Source organism: Mytilus edulis, chromosome 14 (genome assembly GCF_963676685.1).
Source record: "Mytilus edulis chromosome 14, xbMytEdul2.2, whole genome shotgun sequence".
Lineage (NCBI taxonomy): Eukaryota > Metazoa > Mollusca > Bivalvia > Mytilida > Mytilidae > Mytilus > Mytilus edulis.
Genome location: NC_092357.1, coordinates 52,724,764 through 52,749,244, shown reverse-complemented (window position 1 = coordinate 52,749,244; position 24,481 = coordinate 52,724,764). Strand labels below are relative to the sequence as shown.

The 24,481-nt window shown below is 31.8% G+C and overlaps 1 protein-coding gene across 1 annotated transcript in view; it reads right to left on the bottom strand.

The window, feature by feature from the left end:
* LOC139503687 (cadherin EGF LAG seven-pass G-type receptor 2-like) overlaps positions 1 to 24,245 on the bottom strand; it is a 33,490-nt gene extending 9,245 nt beyond the window's left edge. Inside the window, exons 1-12 of the mRNA XM_071293514.1 lie at positions 23,899 to 24,245; positions 14,364 to 14,444; positions 12,039 to 12,218; positions 11,374 to 11,449; positions 8,823 to 8,971; positions 8,229 to 8,417; positions 7,692 to 7,813; positions 6,223 to 6,391; positions 5,108 to 5,241; positions 3,972 to 4,149; positions 2,978 to 3,136; positions 2,188 to 2,328 (exon numbers count right to left, since the gene is read on the bottom strand). Of these exons, the coding sequence (XP_071149615.1) occupies positions 2,188 to 2,328; positions 2,978 to 3,136; positions 3,972 to 4,149; positions 5,108 to 5,241; positions 6,223 to 6,391; positions 7,692 to 7,813; positions 8,229 to 8,417; positions 8,823 to 8,971; positions 11,374 to 11,449; positions 12,039 to 12,218; positions 14,364 to 14,444; positions 23,899 to 23,959 (1,639 nt within the window). The 5' untranslated portion in view covers positions 23,960 to 24,245. The remainder of the gene's footprint in view (positions 1 to 2,187; positions 2,329 to 2,977; positions 3,137 to 3,971; positions 4,150 to 5,107; positions 5,242 to 6,222; positions 6,392 to 7,691; positions 7,814 to 8,228; positions 8,418 to 8,822; positions 8,972 to 11,373; positions 11,450 to 12,038; positions 12,219 to 14,363; positions 14,445 to 23,898) is intronic.
* Positions 24,246 to 24,481: the final 236 nt, after the last annotated feature.

Sequence of the window (24,481 nt, the reverse complement as noted above, 5' to 3'; positions counted from 1 at the left end):
TTTGTTATCTGTTATTGTGATAATGTATTTGCTGTTAACTGTTATTGAAAATTGGACTGTTGGCATTTTTTTGACAGTCAAAATTCGGTAGAAATTGAAGATCATTGGACATTAGAGTCTACCACTACTAATATGTTGGTCCCGTATCCGGAGAAGGATTCCATTAACATATACCCAACACAGAAGTGAGGTCCAGAAAAATTCCAGTATATCTTATGATTGTCCTTTGTAATATATTCCATTTATTTAGAATTATCCCGTACGAACATATCAAATTAGAACAATTCTTAATATGACAAAAAGGAAAACATATGGCCAGGAATTTCTGACAAGGACTTCAATTAAGGATTATAGTTAGGTCCTTACAACCAGTTAACCTGTTATATAGACTCAGCTCTTTTCAAAGCAGTACAATCAAAAACTTGATAAAAAATTGTTCAAATAAGGCCTTTGAAAATAGTGAAATAAATTACTTTTGGAGTGTCAAAATTGGTTCGAGGTACTAACTTGCAAATTGCATGCTTATAATTGGTGCTTTTGATTTTTCTACCCATTATCATCATGACAACTTTTCCTTATAGTCTTATTCAAGAAAAAAATCACACACCTCATTAAATGGGCATTTAAAAAAGTCAGAATGTGAATATTTATATTCAAACTCTTTTAGGTCATTTTTAAGTAGCAACAAACACAAGAACTATGTCAATTGAGCCTACTTTGATACCATAACTACCCTTGAATATTTACTAGATATCATTTTTGTCTCTTTGACATATTCCTCCATTCCATTCTTAATTTTATTACACACTATTTAAATTACAAGCATGTGTGAGTTTCAATAACTGTACAAAAATAAATGCTGAAAAAAGTATTCTATAACAAATTAACAGCTACGCCATGAGCGCATGATACGCCCGTCATCTTTTTGAAATATTCGATAACTTCTCAATGCCATATCAGATATTTATAAAAATCAGTCAATATATATTATGTATATAAAAAATAAGTCAAAGTTTCATGAGAACTGCTGAAAACATTTTTGAGTTATTGTCCGAAAACTGGAGAATACCGTATCTTTTTTAATGAATAAGCCCCTTAACTGAATAACATAAAATCGAAAATTTATAAAAATCGAAAGGGCGCTTACAACAATAGATATAAACAATTCAGCAAAGTTCCATGAGAACTGCTGAAAACGTTTTTGTGTTAATGTCCGAAAACTAGAAAATCTCCCCTTTTTAATTAATAAAACCCCTAAACTCGGAACCGTAAAATCTAAAATTTATAAAAATTGAAACGGAGCTCATGTCAATAGATATAGTAAACAATTCACCAAAATTCTTTGCAAATTTGTGAAAGGATCTTTGAGATATCAGAAAACTGAAAAAAAAAAAAAATTTTATTGAATAAACCCCCATTACTGAGAAACTTAAAATCTAAAATTTATATAAAAAAAAACAACTATAGGGAGCTCATGTCAATAGATGTAAATAATTTCCCAAAGTTTTATGTAAATTGGTTAAAGAGTGTTTGAGTTAAATTAACTGTCCGACATATTGACGACGGACGGACAAGAATATACCAAATACATATCTAGATACATAATTCTAAAAACCATATTCATAGAAAATGGAATTTATTACAAAGGATTATACCCGTAATAAGAAATACTGAATTTTGTCAAGGACCCGACTTATTTTAATATTTCATTTACTGTTATCTGTTTTTGTCCATTTTAATTCCTTGTTATATATAAATCTGTTATAAGCCAAATAAATTTGCTGTTTTGCTGTTATTGGGACCCCCTTGCCCCCCCCCTCATTTTTGATAACTGATCATTACACAAATTTCTCATTTTTAACGCGTAAAAGGAATGCTTTTAATTTGGTGAAAAGCGATTGTTTATTGCTATGATATCGATATTCCCTATATTTTACATGCTGTAAGAATGTTTTCTCGCAAATATACAGCGAATACAGCGAACCACATCATACTGTGTGCAAAGAAATAATATATTGAGCGACACTAACTAGTAATGCTGGCATATTGAATGTTTCAATGCTTCTTATGTATGGCAAATGTTTTATGTCGAAAATTAAGTAACATTTAGTCAAAAAGTTGTTTATGTCAGGAGTGCAAATAAAAGTTTAATGACATCCACTATCATAAAAAGTAAATGTAACATACAGTGGTATATTTCAAACGGAGAATTGGTAGACGGCACACATGACATGGAAAACTGAACTTGGTCATTCTCTGGGTCAGTTACTTCTACATCAAATACTATTTGTCCAATATATGATGATATGCTGGACACTGTGGTTGTGTCTGAAAATTAAAAAAAAATGTATTGAGAACTATATAGAACACTAACGTGTTATCTAGAATAACACTTGTAGAAAGTTGGTTTTACACATGTGAGTTAGTGTTTAATTTCTGAAATATCTTAAATAGAAATAACCTCAAAATATCTTTAATAGAAATAACCTCAAACTAATACTTCGCATCAAATGTAGTATATACTATCTTCAATTTGTAAAGTAATAACTAATTGAGAAAATGGTCAGTTTTGTAGATGTTATTGTAGTTTACAGATTAACTTTACGAACAAGAGCAAACATGAAATATTTTCATGGTAACGGTTATATGATCTTTGCAGATCAAATAAAGATTACAATGTTTTGTTACTTCTCATTTATTCAGTTTAAATTCAAATTAAAATTTCTAAATAAATACGTTTGTAAAAGAGACATGTTTTGTATGTTTTCCGTGAGCATAGCATATATTTCTGAAAAAGTTGTAAATCTCTTCCGGCAACCCATGGACCAAAGGTACGAGTAGTAACTCTCTTCAGGCAAGCCTTGTACCAAGGAACTGTTGTTAACCATCATTAGGCAGGCCTGGCACCACGGCATAAGAAAATTAAATGTTTGAAATCATATTTAAAACAAAGGGTCCACACAGTTAACAAACTTACTCTGCAGATTTAAAAATACAGTGGGTTTGTTTCGAAGAACATTCACAAAGAAGACACCAGTGTCGCTTCGTCTTCCGTCTGTGCATGATATATCAAGTCGGAAAGTTCTTACTAAATCGTACTGAAGATTGGGATTCGACTGCAAAACTATGTCAAATTCTGGAAGAAAACAATCATTTATTGAAGGTTTTGAAATGTACTTATTACTACATTTAAATTTTAATACAATGGAAATCAAGCAACTCTTTAAAGGATTTAAGTGTGGCCTATTGTAAGACTTAATTCTTTACCTACCCAATATATCCTCATTTTTAATGATATTCTTAATTTTCCTTGCTGCAGCATGCTCGACGACGTATTATATGGATTATTTATTTGTTCTCGTTGCGATCATTCGTGAAATATTTGACACTAGAGGTTAAGCAAATCACATTCAGACTAAATTGAATCTTAGCTATATATTTGCAATGAACTGTTGTATTTAACTGAATCGTTCTTAAATTATTCGGCTTTTTAACAAGAAAAAAGATTGTAATATTCAAATTGATGGATAACCAGAAAACAAATTGTAATGTTAAAATTAATAATTAAGTCAAGAAATACGTTCAGTGTGTAGCATCTAGTGTGGCGCATTTTAATGACATTTATATTGTTTAAATTGCTACATGTAACAGTTGTTTTGTTGATTATAATATTTCTAAAATAAAGTTTATCCATGATTGTTCAATAGAACAAATTAAGTAAATTAAAGAGAATGCAAGAGTGATAACGGATAAATGATACGCAATAGTACGTAGTTCAAAACCAACGCTTTCATTTGACTTTGCCTGTAGAAAGTCAAAATTTATCAACCAAGTATTCTAGAGAGGAACATCTAGGGAAATATTTATCTTGAAAAGCAGCCGATTTATGCATATATTAATGATATTCATATTTTGTTCTACTTGTCATACACTTAAGAAGCTTTGTCATCTTCTATTTCTGGAGTACTAACCGTTAAAGTTTGAAGATGGCTTATGGAATAGTATAGTTGTTGGTGGTGTAATTGTAGGAATAGAACATGTTACAGCAGTGTTTTCTGGGTCTGTAACAGACATGGTGTAAAGAGTGGTTTCTACAACACTGTCCTCTTGTACATCTATTGCTAAAGGTAGTCCATTAATAATAGGTGGCTAAATAAAAATGATTAACTATACTGATTATCGCACAAATATTTAAAATCTATCAAACCAAATAGGTGTTAATTAAGTATTAAATTTGATTAAAGTCATGCTAAAAACTCAAGGCATAACATGGAGAATGAAAATCCGTACACAACAGATTAAAAAAATTGCTTGGGCTATGTTTTCATTAAATCTGCTATCTTGAATTTTCAACTTCCAAAAATCACGGTCGACATGCCTGCAAATTAAAAAAAAGTACCCCGTATCTAGGCTAAGTAATTTATCTCCGCCCATACGTTCATCTTTGAGTTTATGTTTTATTAACAAGAGATGCAAGTTAAAAACAATTCTATTTAAAATTGACTGCAATTTGATTCTCCCGATGACACTCAAAGGATTATTGGAGTAAAATAGTATGGTTTATGACTTCTCCTGTACTATAGTGTGACCCATGCTAAGAGGTGTCCTCTTATCTGTGCAGGATGTATAGAAAACTCAGTCGCGTCCAGTTGGAATGGGACATCCCGTCTAATACTGTGTATTAAGAAGTGTCAGACCGTCTATATAAATAGGAAGGTGTGGTATATGTGACAATTCAACAACTCTCCACCCAAGTTACAATATGGTTTAATTGACTGTAGTATATATTCAACCTTTTACCGGATTTATAGAACGTCATATGTAGTGAAGTTTTCAAAACAGTATAATAGAAGACTATTAATATATTCTTATGAATAAATTATCGTTTACTTTCTATTAAATAAGTTTTTTTTAGGCAGCAATCCTTGATGAAATTTTTTTTGGGGACTTTTTTCTAAAACATAAAATCTCAGCATAAGAAAGGTGCAGTTTCCCTAAAAATAGTATCTTGATTAGCAAAATGAAAAATGGCGAGAGTTTATAGTTTTACGGACTTCACCACACAGGTAATACCTGCCTAATAATATAGTAATACTGATTTTCTTACATTGTTCCTTTTAAGATAGACTGTATATATTCCTGTTGTGACATCATAAGTATCAGTACACGATAAATCTAAAACGTAGGCATTTTGTGTGTCGTAATCCATGGATGCACCAGCTGATAGGAAAATTCCATATTCTAAAAATGTTAATGTTTCAGCCATTAATATCAAGTATTTCAAATTAAAAAAAAGTATAGCATGAATAACCAGTAAATACGAAATGAAAATAAACCCTTGAATACGTAAATGATATCTGGGTGGATTAAATGTACAGAAAGTACAACAGCACAAATTACGCAGTGATGACCCAAAAAGCTGTACATGTGTTTCAAAACAAAATTGAACAATGAGATAAACAATTAATAATTCATGAAGGCAATCAAACCTATGATTGATAACTGTTAAACATTTACTTATATTCGTATGTAACCTTTGAATGCAGCTGACATAAATATTTACTTTTACAGGGTAACAAACAAAATGAACGGTTACATACATTAATTATCAATTTCATATCGGTAATTTTAATTTGTTTCTTAAAAATTAACACTAACGAGTATTTCTAATTCTACCGTCTATCGTTTTGTCCTAAATAGAACTTAAACATTGCAAAATAATAAACATATATATTTTAAGTAGTATTAAGTACGAGATATAAAAAAAATCCACGTGTCTCTTATCTATTTTTTTTTATATCTATATTCATGTATGTATCGGATTTTATGACCGTCGGCTGTCTTCGGATGCCACATTGGTGACGTTTAAAATAAAATACACACGTACTGCTGATATATATTATCGAGTAAATACATCTAACGTTGTTAATTTAGATTTTTTATAATTTAGATATATGTTTTAATATTTTATAAATCAAATATGAGAATTTAATTCGAACCGGATAATTTGACAGCTAATATCCCTGATTGGTTCTAACATGTTTCATAAGCACCATTGGCTAATAGTGGCGTGATAAACCAAAGAATTGAGTAAAAGAGTCAGTTTTCAGAGGGCTTAGGGCTATTTAGAAACAGAGTCCCAATGAAGTGAACGTATGGCAATTCTAGCCGATCTGAAAGTACTATCTAAATAATATCCTATAATTATAATTTGTAACTTACTGGAAGATCCAGATATAGTTTTGATGACAAATGGAACTCCGGTAGAATCTATCTGACATGTGAAGGGATCCGCCTCAGTGACTTCGAGAGTATGTAGTAAAGTCTCTGTTGTCAGATCCTCGGATATAGTTTTATTATTACTTGTAGCTAGACTCGTTATCACTGGTGGCTGCAGTATTAGATATATGTATTTAAAAGTAAAATCTAAACACCGCGGAAAAATCAAAACGAAAAGTTCTTAATCAAATGGCAAAATCAAAAGCTCAAACACATCAAACGAAAGGATAAGAACTGTCATATTCCTGACTTGGTACAGGTATTTTCTTATGTAGAAAACGGTGGATTAAATCTGGTTTTATAGCTAGCCAAATCTCTCACTTCGTCTTGTATGACAGTCGCATAAAATTCCATTATATTGACAACAATCTTAATAATTATTAACACATTCCTTTATCATTGCGTATTGTAATAACTTTCCACTTATCAACATAAGTTGACTGTCAAAACGTTTTCAGATGTAACTAACAAATGTATACTTCTTATTTTAAGGATGTACTTAGGTGAGGTTAGGTGAAAATTAATAAATTAAGAAGTTAAAATTGATACTCTAAGCTGGTAGAGCATCAATTAAGGATAAACATAAGCTAAAAATTATGATAGGTCATGGACCTCCTTTTCGAGATATTTGAGATTTAAAATATTGCGGGAAAAGGCTGACTCAGACTTTTACCTTATATTTGCATTGGTATTATAAGGTCTCAAAACAAAAGAAAGAAAATTAAGAATCTTCTAAAATTTTGGTAAATGACCTTTCATGAGCTATTTTAAAAGTCTTATATGAAAAAATAAATGGGTGTTATGGGGCAAAATATTTTACATTGCATTGTATGAAAAAACACCAAGGAGTCCGAACAAATAACACAAATTCCAAAACCTCACCTTAGTACATCCTTAAAGATATTTGTTTATAATGAACTTTATTTGTTTCATTTCTTCACTAGTCAACATTTCATTTTGACGTAAAATGCAGTTGATTTTGTCAGATTACTTATGCAGTAGCAAGGTTTACTATGACTGTGACAAACATTACAAGTCAAAAACTATTTATTGCTTCTGTATGTAATCTACACTTAATAGATAAAACATGATAATTGATGCCTTAAGATAAGATTCTATTTTCTTAGTAGAAATTTCACGGGTATACAGATTCCAGCACTGTATCAAAAATGGTGATTTGACAACTGATTGCATGTCAAAACTTTTATTCTATATCAATGATTAAAATTGCATTTGAATTACTGGCAAATATTATCAATATAAGAGTTACGATTGCTGGTGAAACTTTTGCATATAATATATATAGTTTCCTATCCATTACGTCAGAACGACCTTTGAATTTCAAGAAAAAAAGTAGAAAGAAAAAAATGATTGCGTCCATGTATTTTGATCTAAACATATATTATACTTACATCATTTTCTACTCGTAAAGTCAGTGTTCCTGTTGAAAACTGTCCACATGGATCTGTAATTCTGAATGTCATTGAGTGATCTCCAGGAGTCAGAGAAACACCAGCCCTCACTTTGATTTCTACTGTTAAAAAAAGATCAGATACGGGTAATGTAACTTTAAGAAACTAAATCATATAAGACGATAACATTTTTTTTTACAAAGGTGAGCTATAAAATCCAAGTCGGCTTGAGGTTGAATAGGGGCAGTAATTTTACATTTTAGCAGACTATCTAAAAATTGATGCAAGAGTTCTTTTAACATGCAGAAAGCGTGTAATTTTTGCGGCCTACATTTAAACATGAGGTGAGTGCGAACTTAAACAGGTTAGAAGACTCAGTTGTGGCCTTATGATGTTTTTGTTTGCTTTTTTGGTCGGGTTGTTGTCGCTTCGACACATTCCCGTTTCACATTCTCTATTTTATTTTCTGCTGGACTAGAAACGTCTAGATGATCACATTTCTACACCTAATTCAAACCTTATACATAATGCTCGTACATGTAAGAGAATCATATTCAAACAAAGTTGAAGCAGATCCCGTGTTGACTGTGTTTGCTAAAGTTAATTGTGTAGAATCATCCTCAGCATCTCCATCACTAATGGTAAGGGTAAACAATACAGTTCCTGCTACTTCACTGTTACTCACTGCTACAGTATCGTCTAAGTTCGTGAACACTGGAATCTGACCTAAAAAGAACGTTACAATATAGAATACATTGTAGAAAAGTATACATTTTGCCGTAGCATTATCATCGGTTTCTGTATAAATTAAAGTCTTAAAATATCTCATTGAATTTTACTACTACAACCATAGTGAAATTTGTTCGCCTCATTATATAATATTTTTTCCAATTGATTATAGACAAAACTCAAAGAGTTTATTTGAAATCAATTTTCGGGGAAAAAAACTATCTTATCAGAGTAATTGAGTAAAATCTTATAAAATATGAAACATTACATAATATTTTTTTTTTAAATTGTACAAGATACATAAAAATGTAAAACTCACGAAATGTTGCTCTTATGATAATCCGATGCGCACCGTGCTACTAAATTAAACATGAAACATCACGTAACATACATGTAACATACTTGGAACTATAATGGCATGAATCGCATGATCCCTGTTGTTTCCTTGATCTTCTGAATCCCAATCATACGATGTTTGATCTGTGACAAAGTTTGTTGTCTTGTAGTTGCCTCCACCTCCATATGTGACCACAGACCCAAAAGGTTCATAACTACAATGGAAATAAATATAGTCAAATCTGAAAGTTGTGTTTTGGGTTACAAAAATATTCATAACATTTGAAACAGTAATTGCTATTGGATGTGGATGTACATTTGTAATCTGTTTTTCTATTGATTGGTGACAACGGCAAATGCTCATCATGCACAATACGATAACATGTTCATCATGCACAATACGATAACAGGTTCATCATGCACACTACGATAACATGTTCATCATGCACAATACGATAACATGTTCAAAACAGATGATTACATTCTACGTTATATAGAACTGGAAACTAGGTACAGCCTTTCCAGCGGGCAAGTAGAAACTAATTTTAAAAATTTTGAAATATCCGATTTGTACCTTTTGGATTACAGCTCTTCATTTTTTATATAAGCTTTGGATTTCAAATATTTTGGCCACGATCATCACTGAAGAGACATGTATTGTCGAAATGCGCATCAGGTGCAGGAAAATTGGTACTGCTAATGTTATTAAATCAATGAATGAAATCACTAATTACTTTCAAAGAAATCTTAAATACAGATACTCAATTAAATATGTTCACGAATTTTTAAAGAAAAAGAACTATCTGATGTTCATGTACGGTTCAGCTAACAAGCAAACTAAGCTATTACCTTTACCTACACGCTTAAAGCATTTTGCTCTATAAAAAAAAACTTATGTATATTCATTGGTTCGCCGTCTGTTGAAGGGAACCTTATATCATGTTTCCATTCAACACAATTGATCTATGTAACGATTTAACAAGCGATAATAGAGAAATGTCAATTTTATGTATAATTTTGGAGGAAAAATGGTCGAGACCTTAGTTTTAGTACACATTCTTTACAGGATGAAAAAGAAAACGCAAAAAATAAACAGGAAGAAAATAAAAAATCAGCAGCCTGTCTTTATTTTATTGTTTTAACTTGAATGAAGCCGTTGACCTCTTTTGTTTGAATCGTTGCACATTTAATCATGTCACGGCCTTTTAGAGATAATCATTGTTGAAGATCATATTGTGACCTTTAAAATTGCTGTTAAAATGCAACTCATAATGACTCTGTTTGATGGTTGTTTCATCGGCGATCATATGACGTCTCCATATTTTATAAGGAAGTAGTCTTCAGTATAATTATGATACGTATGAAATCAATGGTTTATTTTCAAATGCTTTAATAACGAAAAAGCGATTCCGAATGGCGTATGAGTTATAATGTTTGGTGATGTTTTTAAACAAATACAGAACGAGGAAAATTCGAACAAATGACTAATAACTGTCATATTCTTGACTTGGTACAGGCATTTTCTTTTGTAGAAAACGGTGGATTAAACATGGTTTTATAGCTAGCTAAACCTCTCAATTTTATGACAGTCGCATAACGTTCTACCATACTGACAAAGATGTGTGAACAAAACAAACATTCATATATATACTAGGAACAAATGTCGAAAATAGGATACAGCAGTCAACATTGTGTTATAATCATTTTTACTATAAAAACAAACAAATATGCCAAAGGAGCCTGAGTCGCTCACCTGATCTTTTTGTTTACAATTGATGCATAAAATAATGCAGCCATTATACTTTTGCATTAGTTTCAGAGATATAAGCCAAAATCTGCATTTTACCCTTATGTTCTATTTTTAGCTATGTCGGCCATGTTGATTAGCAGGCGGGGTCATCGGACACATTTTTTTAATCTCGACACCTTAATGATGATTGTGGCCTTTCTCTCATCAGATTCCAGGACTAAATTTTATATATACGCCAGACGCGCGTTTCGTCTACAAAAGACTCATCAGTGACGCTCGAATCCAAAAAAATTGAAAAAAGCCAAATAAAGTGCGAAGTTGAAGAGCATTGAGATCCAAAATTCCTAAAGTGTTGCCAAATACAGCTAAGGTAATCTATGCCTGAGGTAGAAAAGCCTTAGTATTTCTAAAAATTCAATATTTTGTAAACAGTTAATTTATAAATATAACAATATCAATGAGAATTCATGTCATCACAAAAAGTGCTGACTACTGGGCTTGTGATACCCTCGGGGAAATAAATCTCCACCATCAGTGGCATCGACCCAGTGGTTGTAAATAAACTCATCATAGATTCCAGGACTAAATTTTATATATAAAAGATTACAAAAATTTATGAAAAATTGTTAAAAATTGAATTCAAAGGACCAAATCAAGTCAAGCGATGTGTTTTAGATTAGTTTGAAGAAATTGTACCAAACTGACTTTTAAAAGCGAAGTATCATTTCTATATTCCGCCTGTATAATATACTTTTTTATCAAATAAATCATCTTTTTGATTGTTTTTTTCTTATTCGTTGTAGCTAATGTCCCTGTAAACTTTTGATTTGATATTTGTTTAATATTTTATATAATTGGGAAACATACAAGCCTATGAAATCGTCTTTTCTTGCACGAATCCTATTAGGGGCTGTTATTATTACTACATTTTCAGCATCAGCAGCTGAAAATAAATAGATTAATGAAAATATTTACAAACATAAATAGATATTTATTTAAACTCGTTATATTGTAGAGGGAAAAAAAATATGAAATCAGAAATTCTTCCTGACTAGGTGAATCAAAATTATCCCACACTGCATTAGTGAGCTGGATATAAAACGAAAAGAATTACATGAGTCAACAAAATTACATTGAAAATTAAAGGCTGAGCATCAGGGTCCGGAAGACTAAGCAATGTTTATCATCATCTACATAATAGTAGCTAAACGCGAAATAAAAGGATAAAACTAGACATTTTCCTTCTTCCTGGGATACTGCTGTATGAACCTTGACTCAATGAAAAGATGCAAGGTGACAAGAAAATTTGAGGATTGTCTTTAACTTTGTTCTTAACTTGGTATGTTTAACTTTTATTCCTATGAAATTTAATACTTTTGAAAATCACTAAATCGACAAGATATAAGACTAAGAATAAACTTCCCATAGATAGATCAGATCGTTATTGCAGAAAGACTTAAAAACAAACTACACTTAATCTCAAATTGAAAGAAATCTGATTAAGTTCAAAACTGTTAAATGACTGGTCTTACTGGTTGCAGTGATTGTGTTTTCTCCTCGAAGATTCCACAAATTTCCTCCTGTATCTTCCCAAACCTGTACTTTTACGTCAATTGAAACAGCTGCCCCATTTCTGGCAAATATTTCCCATGTTGAAATAAAGCCACAGCAATCAAACTGGTATCTGTTGTTATTCAGCAGAACAGCATTCACTTAAAACAAGATTAAAGTTATTCCCTATTTGTAACTGTAAAAAATTGAATAATCTGTGTGTCTTTGGTTTTTCTGCATTTCTAACCTTACTTGATTGAATAACAATTAACAAGTTACAACTTTCTTACTATACAATACCATGTCGTACTCTCTTAATTCTGTACTATATGTCCATAATACTCTCTAAGCAGTTCTGCAATCATGAATGTCGTATAAAAATGCACTTGAAACTTGGAAAAAGGATTTTTTTTCACGGTGAAGGAATTGGATAATTGAAGATCACTGTTGTCAAATCATAAGGATTATGGAATACATATCATTGAATAGAACTCGAATATCTTACTAACTATCAATGATATTTACAAGATTATTTATTAATTTAGTTAAATATTTATTGTCATTGATTCTATTATACTTTGAAAAAGTTATAAAAAAATGCAGTCAAACTCATAAATCGAAACTAAACTGACAATGCCATGGCTAAAAATGAAAAAGACAAACAGACAAACAATAGTAAACATAACACAACATAAAAAAACTAAAGAATAAACAACACGAACCCCACCAAAAACTAGGGGTGATATCAGGTGCTCAGGCAGGGTAAGCCGATCCTGCTCCTCATGTGGCACCCGTTGTCGGCAAGGACACTTGTGTAGTTTAAGTATCCAATACAGTGATGGAAGATCCAGTTCTTTTGGTTGAAATTCCAAAGGAACATAGAACAAACCTATGATTAACCAGGATTTCCTCTTTGGAATTATCGTGAGGGTATATGTTGAGTTTCCAAGTGAATTGTCAATAACTAATTCGTTTATCAAGCAGTTATTGTAATGAGTTTTACACACAAAAACGATGTTGTTGGGGCTTTATCTGCGGGGACAACAACATATTTTTCATGGAGGTAGGATAAGTTTTTTGCAACATTTGGGTCTTTAAAGATTGACGCAGCATGGGCATTGATAGACCCATTGAGTGTTTTTAACTTCTTATTAGTATCAACGACCTCATTGCCTTAATCTATTCGTATAGAGTGTCTCAGTCTTCCTTTTCGCTCTTAGCCCATTGCCTGGCATAATCCTCGACTGAATCCATCAAAACTTTTAGGCTCACGATATTTCGGACCTTTCGATAACACATTTCGCAGGGAAGTGATATTGACAATGTTGAGGTCACCGGTAATAACGTGGCCAGCCGGATTATATGTGAATTGGGAACCAGCACAAGTGCAATCAGGAGGTTTAGACTTGAAGTCGTCAATATTGAGATCCTGCAAAACGTGTTTGTAATTGAAAATTTTAGTTGTACAATGTAATAGGTTTGGTATAGGTATAAGAAATGATTGGTATAGACTGGTCTTTGAAATAAGGAGGTATTTTCGACTAAACTAATTTATGATGAAGATATTGCCTAAGTTGACGCCATCGAGACTTTTGTTGGCAAAGTAAAGATTAAGAAAAGATCTTTTCTCTTGTTCGTCTTTTCCAATGCGGACTGGTTTGATAAGTCTGTGACTTGCAATATCCAAAATTATAGCTGTAAGTTTGTATTGGTGTGAATGAGGGCTTGTAACAGTGGTTTCCAAACATAAATTGAACAGAGAATGAAGTTTCGTGAGAATGTGATGAATACCTAACGGTTTTTTTTTGTTTTTTTTTATAAATGGCAACAAGTCATTAATAGAGACATCATGCCGAGTAGGTGATGTATAATGACGACGACCTTAAAGCATCCACCCAATTGCAAATAAATATTAGCATAATTTCTGTGCTGGATGTTTAATTTAAACTATACTCGCCGTCACGTAAAATTGGCACAATGTTTTTTGTTGAAAATTGTTAAACAACCGCATTCATTCAAGATGACGTATTTAAATTATCGGATTTGATTCTGCTAATTTAAAAATGTCATCTTGAATGAATGCGGTTGTTAGTTTAAAAATTTTCAACCAAAAACATTGTGCCAATTTTACGTGATGGCGACTATAACTTATAACCAACTACGTTGTTAATGGCGCTGCAGTTGCAAATAATTGCTTATATCCACTTCATTCGAAATCTAGTTGTCTTATTTTCAATAATACCACATCACCTTATATTTTATATCAAAATTAGCTCTATAACACACATGCCATGTCAATTGTTTACCTCCTTTATTGTTATAATCATTATTTGATCTGTCCTGTGTATTCTGTCTACCAACAGTATCCATTCCCGTACATGGTTGTCCTATGGAAGAAATAATTTGCTTAAAATAAATGATTTATTTGCAATTAGACAAACCTTTTGATTCAAAATACGAATAAATGAAGATTGTGAGTTTTCTTAATTGTTGAGGGCCGAATTGTGACCTAATTTACTGTATTGTGGGCATTTGAACTTAACTTGATAGTTGTCTAACTGTCTATAATTCCATATCTCCTTAATTTTATATTGGTGGGTCTATTCTTGTGTTCTTGTCCAAAATGAAATAAGGTGTAAAAAATATATTTAAAGGCGATATCTTCTGTAAAAAGTCGGATGATAATTATGACAATTGTTATTTCTTAGCCATGGCGTTGTCAGTTTATTTTCGGTTTACGAGTTTGACTGTCCCTCTGGTATCTTTCGCCCCTCTTTTATGGCCCTGTTTGACTTATCTCACCTCGATTTGCGCTTCAACCTATAGGATTATTATTACCTTTTTACATGCAAAGTCAAATTCATATTCTGCCGTACATATGATTAATAATAATAATAAAAAAGGTATAATGATTTGCATAAGAGATACACAATGGTATTAAACGTTGAACATTCTGGGAATTTCATAACATTATGTAAACGTAAACTGGAGTGTCCAGATGGAAAAGTTAATGCCAAAAATATGTTTGATAAAGAAATGAAATAGGAGGGTTAAAAGAACAACATCAGAGTAGAATTCTATGAAAGATTCACAAAAGTTGGTCTCATTTCAGGAGTAGCAGCCGATACAAAAGACTTTAACTTGGACAGGAGGACTAACAGACTAAGGAGCAAACGAGCGAACGAACATATGCAGGGTTTCCGCTGGCGGTCGAATTTGCGAAAAAATAATAATTGTGGCGATAAAAATTCATCATTTGCGAAAGAATTTGGCGAAAGAAATATATATAACGATTTATTTTCCTCCATCTTGTTTATTTACTTTTTTTCGAGTTTCTCGGACTTTACCTGATCTGACAATACTCGGAATTTACCTTGACCTCATTAAGATTTGGACAGAAAATCAATAATCAGCTGATTGCATTTTATAGCTATCGACAACAAAGGACTAATTAATAAAGGTGTTGATTGAATTGTTTGACAAAATGATATTTAATAGTTATCCCACGATGACGCGGTGTGTCAGTGTAAGATCATCCCGATGGCCGGAGGCCAGAGGGTGATCTTACACTGACACACCAAGTCCGAGTGGGATAACTATTTTACATCCCAGCTGTTTTAGATTAGACGAAAAATCATTTACAATTCATAAAATCTAGTTTAGAACGACACACAACCATTATAATATACTTTATATATAACTATATGATTTATACCCTTTTTGACCCCCGAACACGATGAGTAGATATCAAACAATGTAAACTCGCCCCACTGGCCAATCGCCCCAACCTATATCGCCACTTTATGAAAAAAATCGCCCCACTCTTGTTTACCGACTCGCCCCACTTTTGAAAAAGTGTAATATCAAACTGAACAATCACTGACAACTCACTTATTAACGAAAAGGGTTTAAACCCCATTGAATAAAGGTCTGCCAACTCGCCCCCCTTATAAAAATATCTTGCTTCCTTTAAGTAGGTTAAATTTCTAATTGTACATATCCAGTCATCCTGGTGTAGTGGTTGTGTCGTGGCTTGATATGCTGAAGGTCTTGAGTTCGAATCCCAGCATATACACTGGATTTTTTCTATGTGAATTTTGATAGATAGTCTTTTCCGTATAATTGTATATTAAATTATAAGTTTTATAGTGGATTTGACATTCCCGCCAAAATGTTACAGAACAAAGGAAAGCATGCATATCAAAGAAACTCAAACTGTGGTGATCTGGTTGGGGTGATCCGGCTCAGATCACCCCTGTTAGAACAAAGGAGCTGGGATGTAAGGTTAAATGGCTTCCACTAAATGTCACATACAGAATTTATTTACAACTTTGTGACGCAGGTGTTTGAAGCAAACGTTTGACGTCTTCTCTCCTTTTAAAGATAGTTTAGAAAAGAAAGCTGTTGTTGTGACGAAAATTGTTCAAAACCTAGAAAAATCTCCGATTTAAAACTTTAATTATCATTTACTTAATATAAGTAATTTATTAGAGAGACTACTTTAACGTCGTTTGAGTGACAGACGTCACGGTTTCAAGCATAGTTTTTCGTATCAACTTTTTCATTTATGATGGTCAAGAAAAGAAAACTGTCGTTATGAAGAAGTACATCCAAAAGGTTGGGAACAAACCCTCGAATGAGAGTAATCCTTCAACGTAATGACTTCACATGAAATAAGGGATTCATTTCATGTGATAAAAGCTTTTGTTTTGTTGTAAAAACCACTTCTTAGTACAAAAGGGCGAAATCATCTTATTTAAGGGAAGGAGGAAAAGGGGGAGGGTAGAAAAAAAGGTAAATTTTAAACGAAAAATGTATTTATGTTACTTGGCGAAAAAAATAATAAAGTGGCGAAAAATATATTGTTTTGGCGAAAGAGGTGGCGAAAAAAATAATTGACCCAGGGGAAACCCTGCATATGTGATATTAGTATATGCCGCTCGATACAGAAACTGAACGATGTAGACAGTCTTATCGGTTCTTTAAGAGAGCTTTTAAATCATTTTTTGATGATTCGGAAAGAAAGTCTACAAGACAATTATATCGATTTCTCAATCGATTGATAAATTTTGAACAGCAGTATACTAATGTTGCCTTTATATATCGTTTACTTTGTTTTATTTTTAAAAAATGTTTGCAAATGAAATAAAACGGATACGCTTAATCATAAAAAGATCTGAATGACGCAAAAACTTATTAATATGATTTAAACTCCACTTAAGCATTTTGATTTCTTCTAGTAAAATATATTTAAAGGATTTCTGCTAGTAATTTTCTTATAGAATTACAATAAAGGCCATTATCATGAATAGCTGTACCATTTTGGTTTCTGTCACGTTTGTTTATTTTTCTCTCTTATCTTGAACTCATCGTTATTAATTCTTATCGTTGTAATGTAACACAAAAGATATTTAAGAAATGAATGCTTCTTTTTGTAAGTTTATTTGGGTGTAAAAGCATTAATGACAGATTCTCCTTTTGTTATGCAAAGTCATAATAATGGTTAAGCAATCTAAATATAATACAATTCACTGATATGCGAATTCACTAATAATATGTATTATCAAAACCACTGAAAACTACAAATAAATTCATGAATTGACTTCTGAAGTTTATTTCAATACAGTGTATTAAGTTTGTTCTTAAATGATCAGGTATTCTTTTATGAAGGATGTTTAAGTTTCTTGTATGAAAAGAACAATGTCCATTCAATGATCTATTCAATACAAACCGAATTAAACAATTGTACTAGTATATAATAACGAGAAATTGGTATACAAAGTGAACTCAAATGCCTTGTGATGTAGATTATGTAATGCAAACATTAGAAATTTTACTTCTTCAAAAAACGAGAGAATTTAAACAAAATCATTCCAAGTAATAAATATAAATATAAACAAACTTTCAAAGGCGAAATGTATTTTGTCATAAAAAAATCAAATCAATAAAATGTAGACAGCGAAATAGGCGAATATTGTTATGTCAATCAATAGCATGATACATGTATATATTTATCAAGAATTTAAAAGGTCGGAAGGTAAAGTAAAGAAAGAAAGGAGGAAAAAACAACATGCTTCTAACTTGATATTATATCTTATGTTAAGATAAAGTCAAAAATATCAAAATATCGAAGAGAGGCGGAAGGTATCTTTTTAATGCTTTTGACTTGTAAGTTAACATATCATTTCGGAAGATACCAAGAGATATTTAAACTTGTAAGTCAAAAATAAACTGACAACGCCATGGCAAACTTACTATCCCTTACTTGGATGTGAAAGACATGCCATGATGACCATTTGAGATTTAATCGAGTATTTTATCGTTAATTACAGTGAAATGCAGTGAAGTTTAGCATATGATAGTTCATTGATAACATTCTGGCGTATCACAAACAAACAACTTGTAACGTCTCAATTCACTGGCCGAAAGATTCAAATACAAAAACAATGTAGTCAGTGTGCACGTGAATTGACACAGGTGACCGACAATGGAATGTACTATGTTACTACGAACGTAAAAACGAGGATTTGTTTAATTTACAAACCTTTGGTCAAAAGAATTAAATAAATCTTTTGTTAACTTCAAATAGTGGGGTCGAAATATTATACTGATATTTTGTATTCAGTAAATATTCTAAGTTTTTTATGCATGCAGCAACTCAATTATCGTGTACCGCATAATGAGAAATATAAGGATAAAATAAAATGCATGTGCCGCTTTTATACAAATGAATATATGAACCACTTTTAATTTCTTCCATACTGACGATAGGTTATAATCCTAACAATGTCGTAGTCACTTATAATAAGTATCTCATAATACTGATCCATTACAATAATTAATGATGGGTTGCACTGACATTCCTATTTTATTATTTTCATGCTATAAAACGTACACACAGTAGCTAAGCGTACCATAAACGGAGGAAATTATCCCCCAAAATGGAAACAAAATAACTTTAATCGTATCATTTGTGCACCTGAATGAATTCAGTGAAGGCATGTTGTTGTAATAAATTGAAAAGTTACATCGGCGAAGATTATTCAGTTCTTTTGCATGTGTTGAACAAAATAATAAATTAATACTTGTGAGAAATGTCGTAGTTTACAAAGAACAATTCTCGTTTGAATTCTTTTACATTGTCATTTCGGGCCTTTTATGGCTGACTTTGCGGTATGGGCTTTGCTCATTATTGAAAGCCGTACGGTGATCTATTATAGTTGTTAATTTCTGTGTTATTTTGTTCTTTTGTGGAGAGTTGTCTCATTGGCAATCATACCACATCTTCTTTTATATATGTATTTATAGTATACAAGGTATTATCCCGCAGTTAAGATGTGTCCACTTTTTAAGAATACATCTGTAAAAAACGGATGCCCACCGGACAGAAGGGGTCAGAAGGGCAATCAAACCACATCTTCTTTTTTAAATATAAATGTACTGTTTTCGATTATAAATGGATGAACATTTATTTTTAATTTTATACTGTAAGAATAGAGCTGCATAACATTGTTGAACTATTCGCTAAAGTACATGTAGTATGTATTCGTATTTAAAATGAAATACAAAACGAAATATGTATGATAAACTGATAAACAAAATATCAAGAAATTAAGGATGACTAAATGCATGTACAAGAAGAAACTCACCTTTTTATCAAAACATTTTATGAATAAACACTTTTTTTTTAAAACTGATTGTTTCTATTTACATGTACATATTTACAATTATTATATACAATTTACGTTCGTTTTTCAACCGAGAATAGCAAAACCTCATGAACTATATCGTTGGAGTTTATAAACTACATTTAATTCCCCTATGCCATGGTTTGCCATCTGCGTTTTTTTTTAACAAAGCATGGTTGGTTACATATTATCATCGGAATTTACTTATAATTTCGGAATTTTTTTTCTCAAGTAAACGGAATCAGAAAAAAAATCACTTTCCTGTGTCGAATACCTAAAACTTGTCAAAGAATATGAAAAGTGTTTGTAGAAAAGTACGGTTTCATTTTTCAAGTACAACGCTAATTCATCGAGTCCATTGAGTGAAAGAAAAGGCAGGAGGAGCAACTTGTAAGGGGGAGTCAATGAAAAAAACAATATGTGGATTGAGTTTTTTTTTAGTTTTTCATTGAACTTTTGATATCGTCCCTTGATCCAGAGGACAAATTTGAATTAAATATTTCGATGAGAAAACTGTTAAGATTTTAAAGTTTAAAATTTTACTATCAATTGCAGAAAATTATAAAACCAATGAATTTCACATGCACATTTATAAAAGCTAGAATTGTGATTGCTTAATCAAGAACACAATCATGTCCGCAAATACGACGATGGAAGCTTTAAACGACCTTGACCAGCTACGTGAATATTGATCAGTCCATTCAACGTTATAGTACGTGTGTTCTATTTTCGCAGGTGTGAGGTCGAAGGTTTGAATTGACCAATGAAAACGATCGTTCCTTAACGAGTTAATCTAATAAAGTTTGTTTGACTGATTACGTCGCAATACCTTTCGCTAAGCTTTACCGCATACGAGTATAAAGCTACATTTCAATGGAACTATTAACGGTGAATGAGCTCGTTTAAATGCATAAGCATTTTGTGTGTATTTCCATCTATACACCATCCAATAAACCATAGAGATGACCCCGAAGACTGCATATGGTGTTATGGCCTCATCATCAAAAATATGTATATAAGTAGACAGACAAGTAAGCGTGATCGCATGATGATGATTAGTTCAGGTCAGCAAGTTTTCATGTCACTAGAACACACCCGTGATATCGCGGGTCCGTGACTGAATAAAAGTATATAACTATGCGCAAGCCTTATTTTAGTATTAGCAAGGATTGGTATTAGTATTGTGATCTGATAAAGGCCTGCCTTAGATACACTGCTTTCAAATCTTTGTTTGAACCCGTCGAACTGGAACTTATCAATTATTGGTAATATTAATTATTTAGAAAACAAAAGGTCCTGGAATGGAGTATTTTTTAATGAACAGCATTGTCCTATTCCTATATTAGTTATAAATAAAGTTGAATTCTTTGATTCGCTGTTTTACGTCATGCCCGCTAACAAATTGAAAATTGTACCTATACTCCTTATTTTTAGTCCAGATTTTTAGTATTCGTATTGTTATCTTAGAAAGTCTTACTGATTAAAATACTACAATAGGTAACAATTTGACAATTTAGTAGTGTCAACCCTGTGATTATGACCCGTGTATATAGCATATAAATCCTGAATACACCGTTTGGTGGGGCGCCTGTCAGATGCAGAACGTACAGATAATGTAATAGATAACAGGTGAATATACTATTGGTATCGGTATCGGACTCGACCCGGAACTTCTTAATTATTGGCAATATTAATTACGTGGAAAACAAAAGAGCCTGGAGTGGTGTAGTTTTTAATCTACACCTTTGTACTATATTAGTTATATATAAAGTTGAATTCTTTGATTTGTAGTTTTTACGTGATGACGGCTGACAATTTGGACCTCGTCATTTTAGTATTATAGATATATCATATAAAAGGGTGTCTTTATGGGCCACAGCAATCACCGGTACATTGTATCACTTTTAAATGTTGACATATTTTCTTATTTAAAATAACACACTTAACATAACGCAACGAATCTTAATTAAGAGTCAAAATAGGTCGCAGGCATACGGAGTCGAGTTAGATTGAATTAGATTGAATTATTCAATTACAAGCCTATATGTTACAAGCCTAATGTCATTTTTAGTGTTACATCTAACATTGCCATAAAAGCGCGAGGTTTGGCTAGCCACAAAACCAGGTTCCAACCACCATTTTTTTCTTAAAATGTCCTGTACCTGTGTTATGTTATAGTTTGTTTCTGTGTGTGTAACATCGTCGTTTGATTTTTTGATGCACTTTAGTGTTTCTGTTCTTTTCGTCTGTTTTCATTTCGTGTAAAAACAATCCATGCCGTATGAAGTAAAATAACAAAAATATCGAACTCAAAGGATAATTCATACAGGAAAGTCTCTTAACAAATAGCAAAATCAAAAGTTCAAACACCTCAAACGAATAGAATCTGAGGACAAATGTCATATTCCTGGCTTGGTACAGGCATTTTATAATGTAGAAAATAATGAATTAAACCTGGTTTTATAACTAGCTAATCCTCCCACTTGTATTAAAGTCGCATGAAATTTTATTATATCGACAACCATGTGTGAGCACAACAGTCATCACAGGTAAAAGAGTCAAAAATAGGGGAACAGCAGTCGACATTGTGTTATTATCTTAATCACTATAGGACAACCTACATTGTGAACAAAGAAAAATAAAATTGTATGTAGACACTCTATAGACAAAACACATGTACAATTAAAAGTCAATTGTTCATGAACAATTGAAAGGTCTTTCCTTTTTCCTTTTATTGATAGTCTTCTTGGTTAAAAAAAAATATTGTTGCTAAGGACTTTTATGTTCATAACAAGTGGTTGTTAAAGACAAAAATCATTCCTAAGGATAAAAATATTACTTCAAGTATTATGAATGTGATATGCACTATTCATAGTCTTTAAAGTTAAACAAATAAGTGATTGATAAGGACTTATATGTCGTTGCTAGGGACAAAAATGTCATTTCCAGTATTAAAAATTGCATATTTATATTATTCATAGCCTTCTAAGTTCAAAAATATAAGGTTGCTAAGCTGTTTTATGTCGTTGCTAGGGACCTTGAACTTGACCTTGACCTAAATTTATAGATCTTATTATGCTGAACATTTTTTGCAATTCAAAGTTTCTTTCTATCTCTAACCTCTTTTGAGTTATAAGCAAAAAATCATCATTTCGGACCGAAAAACAGTTTTGGTACCCTAGGTCCATGATAGTTGGTCCAATAATTTTAGACCCACATATCAAATGTTTATCTCGACAAGACACACATTTTTTCCGTTACATTTTATCAGCCATCTTTTTCGGTTATTGAGTAAATTTGCTAACAAGCTTAGATTAAAATCTAGGTCATGAACTTGACCTTTGATCTTAGGTCAAGTTTCATGGTCACGTTAATTGATGATCATTGGTGAAGATCCTAGGTGGCTACAACTTACGGTTTCTGAGTTTTAGTGGCCAAACGACATTTGTTATATTTCAAAGTGGCATAATCCTACCAATGTAACGAAGAGCCAGGGTCTGCTCCTGAACAAATTCCACCATTCGTTTTTTTCCCTACCTATTATGGTTATGGAGTAAGTTAAAATGATAACAAGGTTTTCGGTGTTAGGGGAGATAACCGCTATAAAGGAAATGTTACGGGGTCAAGCCCTCACCACAAGATAGCTTTTGGTCAACCGATACTAGATACCTAATATCATTTTAACATGTCGCGTACTTTGGGGAAAAGTCGTTAAAGTTTGGCGGAAAGAATAATAATAATTATCAGAAGAAATACAGTAAGGTCTTTCCTTAAAGAAAAAGGAAAGACCTTAAAAAGAAGGATAAATAATACAAAAAGTAACCATAGCACAAAAACACAATGGCGGAATGTATAAATACCGAACGTTCCAAAATGATCTTACAAAAAATAACAGTAAAGGTTAAAAGGCATTCCACCTATCTTATTAATCAACACAATTTTGATAATTTAAAGTTTCCAAAAATTTAAGTATATTCAATTGTTCTGTCCTTTATCTTTATTTGAATATCAGAACAAAATCAGATAAGTACAACATTGTGAAATGTCTTGTAACTGTTTTAGATTCAATGTTCAAATTTGTCACTGTGAAATGAAAATGTGTCCTTCTTGCTGTTGATACGGATATCATTATATTTATATGCTTTAAACTTACCGTTTATTGTTTTAATTCCTGAACAAAAACACAATAGAAAGACTAACAGGAAAATAATCATATTTAACTTTATATATGTCCCTTCTATTAATTTTGTTTTATTTACTCTGTCTCTGACATCACTATGAATTTATACACTAGTTTTTCCCCTTCTTACACAGTCTATATCAAATAAAATCTGTCCAACTATATTCACTATAATACATATTTGATAATAAAATATGAAGCAATTCATCGATATAATATATTTCGATGATTATAATTTAAAATCATTGAAAACTGTTGTTCCATAGCAAACATTTATGAACAGACTTCTATCGTTTTCTTTCAATTTTTAAAAGTAATACTAAAGTATTTATGTTTTACGTATGAAGATGTAATAAGTTCTTTACAAGACAACAATACCCTTTTTTATATTTAAATCTGATAGAAATGACATACTTTGACTTTAATGTTTGTTATATAAACATCATACAGATTGTATAAAATGATCATATGACGAAGAAAATGGATGTTTTTATTCATAATCTAAACTTATTATACATGTCTTACAATATTTGGATCTGAGAGTTTTAAGATGAAC